The sequence below is a fragment of the Pelobates fuscus genome, chromosome 11 (assembly GCF_036172605.1).
Source record: "Pelobates fuscus isolate aPelFus1 chromosome 11, aPelFus1.pri, whole genome shotgun sequence".
Lineage (NCBI taxonomy): Eukaryota > Metazoa > Chordata > Amphibia > Anura > Pelobatidae > Pelobates > Pelobates fuscus.
Genome location: NC_086327.1, coordinates 137,194,943 through 137,208,929, shown reverse-complemented (window position 1 = coordinate 137,208,929; position 13,987 = coordinate 137,194,943). Strand labels below are relative to the sequence as shown.

Sequence of the window (13,987 nt, the reverse complement as noted above, 5' to 3'; positions counted from 1 at the left end):
ATACGTTGCTTGTGTATCCTTTACGCCGAAGTGCATAACTTTGCATTTTTCAACATTAAATTTCATCTGCCATTTGAGTGCCCAGTCCACCAGTCTATCTAAATCCCTCTGCAGCAAAGTAATATCTTGCTCACATTGTATTATTTTACAAAGTTTTGTGTCATCTGCAAACACTGAAACATGACTTTCAATGCTGTCTTCAAGATCATTTATAAACATGTTAAATAGAAGGGGTCCCAGAACAGACCCCTGAGGGACACCACTTCCCACCTCTGTCCAGCTTGAAAATTTACCATTAACAACAACTCTTTGTACTCTGTTTTTAAGCCAATGTTCTACCCAAGAACAAGCATTTTCATCTAGACCACTCATGTAGGTAGTGGTGGGGTCGTGTGGGGATGGCACTTGGATAGTCCTAACGGCCTAGGTAGGTCAACCACGGCTGCCATGTCAGGGTGTATGTGGTAAATTTGAGTATGAGGCATCTAATTCTTCCATGGTACGTATGAATTCCACCTGTATCCATTCGCGTACTGATGGGACCCCAGTGCTTTTCCATTTTAGTGGTATTAACATGTTTGCTGCTGTCACCATATGGTTTACGAGCTTGCGCTGGTGACTGGGCATGTGGGTGGTGTGCTTGAGGCATAGAAAGGTTTCGGGCGAGTGTGATACCCGGTGGCCAGTGATAGATGCTATTAAGCTTCTCATTCTCTGCCAGTAAGTTTGAATAGATGGGCATAGCCACCAGATGTGGGCTGTGGTTCTCTTAGGTTGCCCGCATCTCCAACATATGCCAGGTACTGTCAGGAAGAGTGCATGGAAATTAGTGGGTGAGTAATGCCATCTGGATGTCCTTTTGTATGTGCTTTCCCTTACCGCCATGCTGATAGATGAGGTGTGGGTGTGTGTGAATATCCTATGCCACGTTTCCTGAGGAATGGTGATACCTAGCTCATCTTCCCATGCCGACGTGAACGTGGGTAGTAGGGTGTGGCTTGTGGTGCTGAGGAGTTTGTAAAAGATAGACAAGTGTTTGGTCTGTAGGCTATGCGTGGTGCAGTAGGTCTCAAAAGTGGTGTGTGCTGCCACCGCTTTTATGTCATCTAACACAGGTCTTCCTTGCCAGATGATTTCTTTCTGTTTTGTTAATGTGTACTCTGGCTCACATTGGTTGGTAGACCCAGTCTTTGGGAAGATTAATCTATATCTTCCAAGCAGTCTGTGTTTTTTTTTATTTTTTAAAACTCTGGCTTTCTGTTGGTTTTTTTGACAGTAGAGAACGTTCCCAGAAAGCACGGTGTAATTGTATGATTGAAGACGACTACTTTCACACAAGACCATGGCATGATGTCTGGTAGAGAAGCAAGATAAACCTTTTAGAGGTTTTATAACCCAATAAACTAATTATAAATCTACCCAACATATTTCCAAAGATAGTTACATTTCACCGATAGTTTGGGATTTCTGCTTAGTATTACTATAATATTTTGGTCCTGTAGCGAACTGAGCAGTGAATTGTGGTAGTTTGGGCTGCACAAGTGGCTGTTCAGATAATGCCCTTTTGTGCATCCTTACACAATCTCAGCCGCTGTGGCAGAGACAAAAAAGTTAATTCTGTATACTCAGTCTTTCCTTTTTCTTCTTCTGTCGGCATGACTGGCTGTCCTTTCCCGGTCTGCCCTAGTTTGTCCTCGTTTCATTGTGTTTGTCGATCCCCATGGAGACTGCGCTGAGATTCTCAGAGAGTCGTGCTCCCTCCAGACTGTCTTGCATTGTCCCCGCTGCCCTCAGATGTGTAGTGACAGGATTCAGACAAGCACTGCTGTGCTCTGGAAAAAATAAACCTTTACAAGAGCCAGTGGCAAGGTCCGCAGGGGGAATTCGCGGTTTTAGTGCGGACAGCTGATGTGACACATAGCAGGCGGGCGCTGTAGGGCAGGGCAGAAATGCCCTGGCAGAGCCTGCTTCATGCTGAAATGCCATGAATGAGTAGGAGGCAAAGGCCCTGAATCTCCTTGCAGAGTTTAAAAGCGTCTGTGTTAGTAGTTAGCCCTTTTAGTGCCAGAGGGCTGAGCAACATATTCCAAATCATGTATGACGCATTAGTCTTTTTGTTTAATACGAACTGTCACGTGCCATGCGGTTCTGCAAAGTAGGACTGAGCTTCACAGAACATTCTATAGAGTATGGGTAGGCGACACGACATTCGGCACTCCACATGTTGTGGACTACATCTCCCATAATACTCTTATAGCTAAAATGCTGGCAAAGCATCAAGGTTGCCTATCTGTGCTATAGAGGGTACAGAGACAGGTCCTTTGACCAGAAGAGGGCGCTGCTGCGTAGGATTTGTGTGAATTGCTAAAATCCTAATCACTCTGTATGTAATGTGTGACTGCAGACAGGGATTCAGGCTTCATGTAAAATCACAGGGTCAGAATCATCGTGCCCACTGTGCTTGGTGGTCTTGCTGGATTGGGATAGGACCTTCAAATCTCGCAGATCCACGGAAGCAATTGCACGGGTTGCACACCTCTGGAACGAAGGTGTAAAAGTGGAGCAATTCAGCAGGAATAATGTAATGGTTTCCATAGTCACTGCACTATTTTCAAAACTTTGCCCTAGAATGGTTCCTTGTATATAACCCAGTGAACCCAGTGAACCTAATCACAGAGCTTAGTGCTACAGGTTGTAATATTCTCCGGATTCAGTTCTCTAAACGCTGGGTCAATATTCAGAGCTGCTTCTAAATAGTGTCAATCATATTTAATTGTGGCCTGCAAAGCTTACACTCTATATCTACGATGAACAGAGTCAAGCAGCACTCTATGCTATATCGACTTGCGTCTTATTGCCATATGTCACAATGTGTGCTGTTGTCGTCCAAGGATTGTGTTTATTAAAAGAGCATTGACAGTTAATACTTCTCTCCTCAATTATCCACACAAAACAGGCTTAAAGGCCTGTCTTAACACTTATCTGTTTTGAGTGATTGAAGCATGTTCTAGTTTTCTTTATTTTTATACAGAGGAATTTTGAGACACGGTGCAAAAAGTGGAGCATTTGGCAAGAACACGCCATTGGTATTTCATGGTAACTGCTTCCCTTTTAGAACACATCAAACGCACCCAAATTATTTTTCTATAACTCCTTATGGTTTAGTTTCCAGTCTCTCAAAGTGTTAATCTCCCAGCCTGTTTGGTGTAGTTGAGGACTGGTTGAATTATCCTGGGATAATCAGTTTGAAGCTGATCTTATCTTCAAAAATGAATCACCTGCTGGAGGGCAAAGTTAAGCCTATTTTACTCCATCACAAAACAGATTGAATAAACAAATAAAGGTTGTCATTATGTAACCACCTGTATAGGACATAATGGCTTTCTTATTTTATAGTTTAATCATATTTTCCTTTAAAAAATGTTACATATATTATTCAATAATCCAGATCTATTTGTGCCTAATTCCCTGCTTTAGAAGACATTGCAGAATACGATTTTACTGCGCACCTTGTGAAACTGAACGGCTTCCCCGCCATATTGATAAAAGCACATTGATTTAAGTACGACGCGCCTTCAATGACCAAACACTTAGCTCGGCTTTGTGTGCTATAATTTCTAATCTCCAGGCTGCTATTTGCTCTTTGTTACATCTTGTAAATTGGGAAAGTCATGGCACACTTTTTAAACAAATAATTCTCTGGTAGTCAGGACTGAGCTCATTTTAATTAAAAAAAAAGAACAAAAAATAAATAAAAATCATGTCTGGTGGGCCAAAAAACCTGTTCAAATTTAGACCATCAGAACATTTTCATGACATCACAGCATTACATCATAGGGTAATATCATGAATTGAATCTTAAAAAAAGTAACGTGTTGCATGATGATTATTATGACTGGCATTTATAGAGTGCCAACATGTCTGTTCGTCCACCCATTGTACAGCACTACGGAGTCTGATGGCGCCATATAAATAATAATAATAATAATAATAATCCATTGCGGTGTACAAACGGGGAAAAAGACAAAATACACAGACCATTACAACAGGTAAAGAGCGCCCAGCATGTGTGCTGAGATCTAGTCATTGAAGTACCTTTATACAAAGTACTTGGCTAGATAGCCCGTAAGCTGACAATCTAAACGCTCATAAAAGAACTGTGACTTATCTGACAGGGTTATTCACTAACCGGGAGAATTGGCAGGAATTGAAAGTCAATTCAAAGTTAGTTTCAAACTCAAGATCAAAATGTGCGAACTGGAAGCGTGTCGGACTTGGAGCAATTTTCCAGTTCAGCTAACTTTGCCATTCCTGACCATTCGGATTTTAGTAAATAACCCAAAGGAACTTATTGAACCAATCACAGAGCTCTATGTTGTATTTAAAAAGTTTTCTTCCATATTTACCGGACTATTAATCCACACAGGCTTATTCACCAAACAGCGAGTTGATGTAATTTGATGGTAACCTTATGAAATCCAAAATACAGAATTCGGACACTGGTTGAGCTATTTTTCCTGCAGTCTGCCTTCCCCATGATGCCCTGTTTAGTTATCATTTTATTTAAAGCTGCATTTAGTCTTGATTAAATGAAATAAAGTGACTGTCACCAAAACAGGGCGAGATTAATTAAAGGGCATGTTAGAACCCGCTCTGGTATTTTGTTAAAAGGAATTGAAAGGGTTGAATTGCTAGACAGCAAGTCATGGTGACTCGAAGACCAAGTGGCAAATGATCAAAGATTCTTCCGATTATTCGCATCTTGCTGTTGAGTCAATAGAGCCTTAAATCTAGGATCAGGTAGCAGCGCCTATGATGGAATTCCCACGCTCAGAGCGATATGGAGGAGTGAAGGAAAAAGACACGGATATAGTGTAGTATGTTAGAATCTTAAGTCATAGTAAATGAAGGGAAGGAATTGTACTTACAATTTTCTGGAGCTTATACTTGGCTCCAGATATGTGCGCCTGGACGGTATAATCCCTGTCTATGGATATGTAGATGGTCCTTGGATGTCCTCAAAAGGGGGTCTTCAGAGGTAGTAGGGTATATTTCCTTTCCAATAGCAGTGGGCCGGTATTCGAATAGTTGGTGATATATAAACAAACAAAAAAAAAGGATAGAAACACAAAATAGTGCTCTCTGGATGATACGGAATAAAATGATAAAAGATGGAGGTATACTCACAAGTGAAGAGCAAATAGGATATTGCTTAATATATGTAGGCGCAGGTGGTATGAACCCCACCAAGGATATCATTCCTTGACTCCTCCAGTGGGAGTGTTGGAGAGAGGTGAAAGGAATTATATTATTTAAAAAATAAAGTAGAATAAAAGGATAGGCTTAGAGGCTATCGTTATTGTAGACAAAAAAAATCAGTAACATAAAACAGCTTTAAAAACGCGTTTCTCCTGTAAAGAGACTTTATCAAAGCCTTAAATCTGTTATAAGGCCCAGTCAACGCCCATATATTGTACTTGGAGAGATTCTATTTGTTCTTGTATTTATCTATTGTGAGTCTGTATTGGGACATGTTTCAAGGGTCTATGAGTTACGCAGCGCCATATTTAAACAGTAAAGCAGGGAGCGTAATGCCTACAGGACACTGTACGGAAAGAGGATTCCAATACACCGTGTGGGGGTAGTAATATTCATTCTGGGGGAGATTATTCCAAGTTACTGCTGGGGTATTTTGTAAGGCTGCTGAACATGCTATATAGAGGGAGGTCTAACTATTAACAGATATCCGGAGCAGAGTAAAAGAGAGAGAGGGAGTTAGAGAAGTGACAGTGCGAGAGAGAGAGAGAGCTAGAGTCCTAGGGCAGGAACACACAAAAGGGGGACCTGTAAAGACAAGCAAGAAGAAGGGATCTAGGGCAGAGATACTGGGAGTGGGGACAGCGCTCTGCAGAGACGGGCAAAAAGAGGAGAGAGCTGTGCACACAGGATAATGTACTAGGAGAGAGCTCTGCGCTGAGGCAGTGTAGTATGGGGAGAAGGATCTCTGCATAAAAGGGGAAATCAGCTCTGCAGAGAGGGGGCAGTTAGTGAGAAGAGGAGAATGCTCTGCAGAGAGTGGGCAGTTAGTGAGAAGAGGAGAACGCTCTACAGAGAGGGGGCAGTTAGTGAGAAGAGGAGAACGCTCTGCAGAGAGGGGTCAGTTAGGGGTGAAAGCATGCTTAAGGAGCAGTAAAGGCAGGAGGCTCTACAGAGAGTCAGTTATGGGAGAACGCTCTGCAGAGAGGGGGCAGTTAGTGAGAAGAGGAGAACGCTCTGCAGAGAGGGGTCAGTTAGGGGTGAAAGCATGCTTAAGGAGCAGTAAAGGCAGGAGGCTCTACAGAGAGTCAGTTATGGGAGAACGCTCTGCAGAGAGGGGGCAGTTAGTGAGAAGAGGAGAACGCTCTGCAGAGAGGGGGCAGTTAGTGAGAAGAGGAGAACGCTCTGCAGAGAGGGGGCAGTTAGTGAGAAGAGGAGAACGCTCTGCAGAGAGAGGTCAGTTAGGGGTGAAAGCATGCTTAAGGAGCAGTAAAGGCAGGAGGCTCTACAGAGAGTCAGTTATAGGAGAACGTTCTGCAGAGCGTTAGGGGGTGAAGGCTCTACTGAGGGGCAGTAAAGGCAGGAAACTGCAGAGAGGGTCAGGTAGATCAATACACTCTGCAGGGAGGGGTAGTAAGTGGAGGTAGAGAGATAGTAAGGGGATTATGTTCTGCAGAAAGGGGACTGTTAGGGTTGAGAGTTCTGGTAAGGGGTAGTTGGGGGGGCAGTTAGAGCAGGAGACTCTGCAGAGAGGGGCAGTATGGGCAGGAGGCTCTGCAAATAAAGGTCGTCATTATGTAACCACCTGTATAGGACATAATGGCTTTCTTATTTTATAGTTTAATAATATTTTTTAAAATGTTACATTTATTATCCAGTAAGGGCAAAAAACTCTGCAGAGAGGGGCAGCATGGGCAAGAGACTCTGTAGAGAGGTAGCTTAGAGTGGGAGCTCTGTTGAGGGGCAGGGTCTCTGCAGAGAGGGGCAGTAAGGACAGGGGGCTCTGCAAATTGGGGCAGTAAGGACAGGAGACTCTGCAAAGAGGGGCAGTGAGAGCAGGAAGCTCTTCAAAGAGGGACAGTAAGGGCAGGGGGCTCTGCAAAGAAGGGCAGTAAGGACAGGGGGCTCTGCAAAGAGGGACAGTAAGGACAGGAGGCTCTGCAAAGAGAGACAGTATGGACAGGAGCAGTAAGGGAACGAGGCTCTGCAAACAGGGACAGTATGGGCAGGAAGCTCTGCAAATAGGGGCAGAAGGGCAAAAAACTCTGCAGAGAGGGGCAGCATGGGCAAGAGACTGTAGAGAGGTAGCTTAGAGTGGGAGCTCTGTTGAGGGGCAGGGACTCTGTAGAGGGGCAGTAAGGACAGGAAGCTCTGCAAAGAGGGGCAGTAAGGACAGGAGACTGCAAAGAGGGGCAGTGAGAGCAGGAAGCTCTGCAAAGAGGGACAGTAAGGACAGGGGGCTCTGCAAAAAAGGGCAATAAGGACAGGGGGCTCTGCAAAGAAGGGCAGTAAGGACAGGGGGCTCTGCAAAGAGGGGCAGTAAGGACAGGGGGCTCTGCAAAGAGGGGCAGTAAGGACAGGGGGCTCTGCAAAGAGGGGCAGTAAGGACAGGAGCAGTAAGGGCAGGAGGCTCTGCATATGGGGGCAGTAAAGGCAAAAGACTGCCGAGAGGTAACTTAGGGTGGGAGCTCTGTTGAGGGACAGGGTCTCTGCAGAGATGGGCAGTAAGGGAAAAAGACTCTGGAGAGAGGGGCAGTAAGAGGAAAGATAAGAGATAGATGAAAATAATTCAGCAGATTGCGAATTGAGAGCAGTGTCTAAGCCACGCAGGGAGAGTAACACGAGTGGGGAGGGGAGAGGAAGGGCGAGACAGAGACACACACACTCACAGGGAGAGAGAGAGCAAGCTCTAACAGAGAGAGAGACACAACCACAGGGAGAGAGAGCGCAAGCTCTAACAGAGAGAGAGAGAGAAACACACACACACACACACACAGGGAGAGAGAGAGCAAGCTCTAACAGAGACACACACACAGGGAGAGAGCGCAAGCTCTAACAGAGAGAGACACACACTCACAGGGTCCAGGGAGAGAGAGAGCAAGCACTAACAGAGAGAGACACACACAGCAGGCTCTAAGAGACACTGGGAGGGAGTAGGGTTGGGAGCAGTCTCAGAGAGAGAGCAGGATTGCTGCAGTCTTAGTGAGAGAGAGAGAGCAGGTTGGGGCAGTCTCAGTGAGAGAGCAGGTTGGGGGCAGTCTCAGTGAGAGAGAGAGAGCGCAGGTTGGGACAGTCTCAGTGAGAGAGAGCAGGTTGGGGCAGGCTCAGTGCAGTCTCTCAGTGAGAGTTGGGGAGTCAGAGAGAGAGCAGGGAGGAGAGGGCTATAGGGGGTCTCTGTGCTGGGATCTCCATGTAGCACATTATTACCCCGGGGGCTGTGTGTGTTGGGGGCAGGATGGGGATCGCCCCCTGGCGGTGGCTCTTCGCCCTGGGTCTCAGGCTGCTCTTCCTTGTCCCCGCAGGAGTACCGGTCCGCAGCGGGGATGCCGGCTTCTCCAAAGCCATGGACAACGTGACGGTTCGGCAGGGGCACAACGCCATCCTCAGGTAAGGACACCTTCCTTCCTATCAGGGGCTGGGGGATTTATTGGGGGGCCCAGGAGGTGGTCCCCCTGTTTGAGTTACGGTAACTCTTTAATGTGTCCAGACTTTAAAGGGGCAGTTCTGCAGTACAGTGTATATTGGGGTGTATACTGTGTTATATAATGGGGTGTATACTGTGTTATATAATGAGGTGTGTATTGTGTTATATAATGATGTTTGAGGGGTCTTGGATTTATTACTATCTGACATGCTATAAGGCTGTTATTGGGGTACTTTGCATGTTGCTGCCAGTTATGTATTTTGGGGTACAGTAATTTTGGGGTGTCCATTTGCAGTTCAAGGATGCAGGGTGTCTCACTAGCTGTATGCAATCAGGGGAGACACCTGGCGGCGGGGGGGCTGATTGAAGATACAGGTGAGAAGCTATGTGTATCAGTATACCAGCAATATATGTAGCAGTTATTCTATGTATTTAGCATGTATTGGACAAATTCTGCATGAAACGTGTGAGTATTTATGATCTCACCCTGTGGAGGAGAGGAGACTCGTTATATATGGATCCTGCTGGTTAAATCTCCCAAATCTCTTTCTGTGTGATCACTGTGCAAACCTGTAGAACCTTTCAGGCACTCAGAGGGTTATAGTGTGCCCTAAACATGACCCCTGCACTGCTGGTGTAAGACACCCCGATGTGACACCTCCTGGCAGTGCAGGTAGATACAGGCACCCCCAGTGCTGGTGTTAGACACCTCAATGTGCCCCCCCCCCCCCCCCCCCCCTCCCCGCAGTGCAGGTAGACATGGGCACCCACAGTGCTGGAGTAAGACACCCCAATGTGCCCCCCTGGCAGTGCAGGTAGATACAGGCACCCACAGTGCTGGTGTAAGACACCCCAATGTGCCCCGCCTGGCAGTGCAGGTAGATTTGGGCACCCATAGTGCTGGAGTAGAATGTAGTAATATCTATAGTGAGGGGAAGTCACAGGAGAAACTTGGCTGGGTGCTTGGTGCGAGTTCACCTTTTTAGCTAAAGATATGTCTATGGGGCACCTCAATCGAATCCATCTATTTAGGGTGCTCTCACTGATCGTTTTACCGTTATTACACCATGACAAGGAGATCATTCTATAAGATGGACACAGATTTCTGTATTAACAGTATACAGTATGTGTAAAATGCTCAATAATCTCCACATGCATGGCATCCACTTTAGTTTGTTTGTAATTAAATGTATCGATTCCTTTATAAACTTTCCTCTTTGTTACTTTTGCTGAACCTGTCATGGGATGAATGTACCAGTAGGGGGCAGTGTGAGATTTATCAGGACGCAAGCTTTATAAAGGTACAATGTATTTGTCCATGTTGGAGGTGTAGTATTACACATATGGTGAAATAGCCAAATTCCATATTACTTGATATGTTTTGCACTTTGTTTTTCTCCATGTTTTCAAATGAAAAAAAAAGGTAAAAGTGTGTTTTTTTTATATTTTACCGTCCATCCAGGATTTCAAAATATAAATTAACTTTTTAAATGAGATTTCCTTGGGTTAGTGGGGTGTGTGTGTATATATATTATTGCTGAAAACCCCTTTTCGGAGACGTTTCCCAGCTATTTCTGTAAGAATGGTTATAATAAACTAACACCGTGATGGTCTCATCCTAGAGCAGATTTGACATATTTGTTTCCTAGTAAAATTGTTTATGAAATCCTTTTTCTGTGTTTATTTCCTAATGTGAGTCTATGCTCTGTGAAATGTATGAACAATTTAACCTCATTATTCCCCATCTTCCTGAAGGCCTGAATGTTAACGTTCCAGTTCCTTACTCTCTGATTTTGTAACTAGACAGATGGCTGATTGGAGCCATCCATCCAGTCACACAGCAGTTCTGTCCATTCAGCTTTCTGATGGTGCTGCTAAGAAGGGTCATCCAGTGTTTCCGATAGTCCACATATTTACTACAAATTGATAACAGCATACAGGTTGAGAACAAAACACTTTGCAGACAGATGTTTATAAAAATTTTATTGCACAAAAAGTGGACTATGTGCAAGGTAGGATGTCGCACCTGCCTGGAAAAAGTCTTTCAGTTATTGCTAAAACGTGTGTGTGTGTGTGTGTGTGTGTAAGATCCTGGTAGCTTGCAATCTAGGGGAGATGGGGTAACACTCTATATAAAGAGATCCCATTTCGGTGTTATATTGATATTGACTTTGAATATTGGCACTAGAGTATACGTTTAATTTACCTCCTGTATTACACACGTATACCAGTCAGGCAAAGCAGGTCTTTCCAACATCATTCTCAAGAGACTAAATAGCAGAAACTGCCATAAGCAGATACTTTTTTGGAGCGTAACATCCAACAATCTCAGACAGACTGGGACAGGAATGTCTTGGCAGTCACCATAAAATAACTAAAAACATTCAATGTAAGAGATGTAATGGTGTGTGTGTGTGTTATAGCGTCTCTGCCATCTAAGGGCTTTCATTCCTATTGTTTATTCTTTCCATAATGTGTAACAATCCTTTACCCCTATACAGTGTTACACATTGTATATAAAGAGACCCTTTGTTGATGCTGACCTTGAATTTTGCCTATAAAAGTGGATCTATTCTCTGAGTACATTCTGCTAATTAAGTCATTCTTAATTGTAAACTGTCTCATTAAAAAAAAAAAAAAAAAAAACACACCAAACATAACCACATGAAAGTTGTTCAGTCGATTTTTACTGTTTCCCTGCTTGTGGGGCCCTGGTCTCAGCTTTGCGAACTGCTGTTATTATACAATTTTAAATGGTTAAATGACCATTTTTATTATTGGTTTTCATTTGGTGTATGTGCCATTATGTTGCTGTTGCTGTTTTGTTTTGTTTTGTTATTTTATGTCTGTTATAGCCCAGTGATTTCCTACCAGGATCTTATTTAACCTTCTGACTTTGTCGACTCATTCTGACCACAGGTTGTGGGGAATGTCTTTTAAAATCATCTTTAGTTCCAGTTGGCCATCACCAATCTGTTCACAGGAGACCCATCTGTTGTGGATCTATGGTGGATTTCCAGATCCTGGGGACAGCACTGAAGAAGATTGGATTATATACAGTGTATTTATAGAAACATCTTGTGTTAAGTAAATTAAATTTGTGGGGCTAGAAAACGGTTTTAAATGTATTACAAAAGATCTACCAGTTTGGACTGCAGTTTCCCATAGGCAACATATGATAAAACTAGATATTCCCTCGGCTGAGAGCTTGTTGGATATACTGTTTGGTGTTTGGGAGAGCTTGTTGGATGTACTGTTTGGTGTTTGGGAGAGCTTGTTGGATGTACTGTTTGGTGTTTGGGAGAGCTTGTTGGATTTGGTGTTTGGGAGAGCTTGTTGGATGTACTGTTTGGTGTTTGGGAGAGCTTGTTGGATGTACTGTTTGGGAGAGCTTGTTGGATGTACTGTTTGGGAGAGCTTGTTGGATGTACTGTTTGGGAGAGCTTGTTGGATGTACTGTTTGGGAGAGCTTGTTGGATGTACTGTTTGGGAGAGCTTGTTGGATGTACTGTTTGGGAGAGCTTGTTGGATGTACTGTTTGGGAGAGCTTGTTGGATGTACTGTTTGGGAGAGCTTGTTGGGCATTCTGGTGAGATAATATAATATATATATATATATACACACATAATATTGAAGTTGTTGTGTATGTAACATGCACAGCCCATGTTTTGATTCCATTTGTTAGTGAATGGGAGATCTCTGCAGCTAGCAGGGTAGTGATGCCAGGGAGGGAGGCATGTTCCCAGCATGGTATCAGCGGGTGGCATCTCCAGCCTTTCTGTAATTGTACGTTTCCATCATTGCTGTGGCACGTGGCTTTCTTAACTGGATAATGCTTCCTCCAACAGCCGATGTTTAACATGTCAAATTGTGCTTGATAGTTGTAATTATACACCCAAAGGCTCCCCAGTGAGTGTGGAGGATGCAACTGGCTCAGACTCGAAGTGGTTTAATGAAGTTGTGCCAACTTTGGATCAGGAATTTCTTTAACCCCTTCCATGCTGGAGCAGTGGGCATTCTACATTATTTGGCCTGACAATGGCTTTCGTGGGAAAGGTTCAGTAGTCTATAAAATGTGGTAAATCTGCATTACAAGCCCAGTCCTTAACAAATTCAGAGAACAGAGCTAATAAAAAAAATAACTTAAAAAGTTCCAGATTTTTATTCATGTTTAACATCATTTTCTTTGCCTTTAAATATTAATGTGGCTAATTAACTCACTAAGCGCAAGCTGTAGAGAACTGAAAACCAGATGTTAAAATTTGATTTTATTTTTATTTCTTTCAAATCAGCACTTTTTTGCCTAACCTTTTTTCTACACTACAATTAGTTATTTAGTGAATATTCCCTATTTTCCCAACCAGCTAAAATGTTTAGGTAGGGCTTATTAACTATGCAAGTACCAGCAAAGTGTAATGCTCCGCTTGGCGCGGCAGTGAAGTGGCTCCCCTTGACACGGCAGATGTTGCTTTCATTGAAGTTTAATACGTTTTGCGCCCACTATGGAGTGCTGGATGATCTTTCTATACCCACACGAGTAAGCCAACCTACAACTGATTTAGCCTTAGTTCCCGTGAGGTTACGTCACTGAAAGTGATGTGGATAGGGAAATTTTATGGGATAGGGAATTTTGATAGAACACGGGGGCATTGGGTAAAAGCACCATGCACCTCCTGACTTAGCTCAGTGCAGCGCATTTATTGTTGCAGAGCAGGCACCCAGTGGCTCTAGGTAAGTTGTCAAACCATTCTAAAACAAGTTGACTACTTATCCTGGGAGGGCACTAAGACATTCCTGGTACCATAACCACTACAACGAACTGTACTGAATATGATGTTAGTGTTCATTTAACCCTTACACTATCCTGATACTACACTACACATTATTATCTTTAAACTTGATCATCTCCGCAAATCCAATGCTTTCACATAGGAAAACATTGTGAGGTTATCGTGCATGCGTTACTAAGCGCTCCCCTGAGCCAATCAGCATCTCCTATAGCGATGCATTAAATCAATGCATCTCTATAGGAAACGTTCAGCTTCTCTATGCAGAGCGTGGAGACATTGGACATCAGTGCTGCACAACCCAGGAAGTGCCTCTAGTAGCCATCTGAGTGACTGCCCCTAGAGGTGTCCCTAGGCAGTAATGTAAACAGGGGCAGTCAGTAGACCGTAACACCAGAACAACATTAAGCTGTTCTGATGACCATAGTGTCCCTTTAAACTCTACCCTACCCCTATACTAACCATTAACCTCTACATTAATTTAACAATTACACTATTACTAACTGGAAATGAAAAATAC

The 13,987-nt window shown here is 43.7% G+C and overlaps 1 protein-coding gene across 2 annotated transcripts in view; it reads left to right on the top strand.

Moving 5' to 3' along the window:
- Nucleotides 1–13,987, top strand: part of LOC134577841 (opioid-binding protein/cell adhesion molecule homolog) — a 538,010-nt gene that overhangs the window by 329,566 nt on the left and 194,457 nt on the right. For both annotated transcript variants that reach the window (XM_063436738.1, XM_063436739.1), the window contains exon 2: nt 8,559–8,643. In XM_063436738.1, the coding sequence (XP_063292808.1) occupies nt 8,559–8,643 (85 nt within the window). The remainder of the gene's footprint in view (nt 1–8,558; nt 8,644–13,987) is intronic.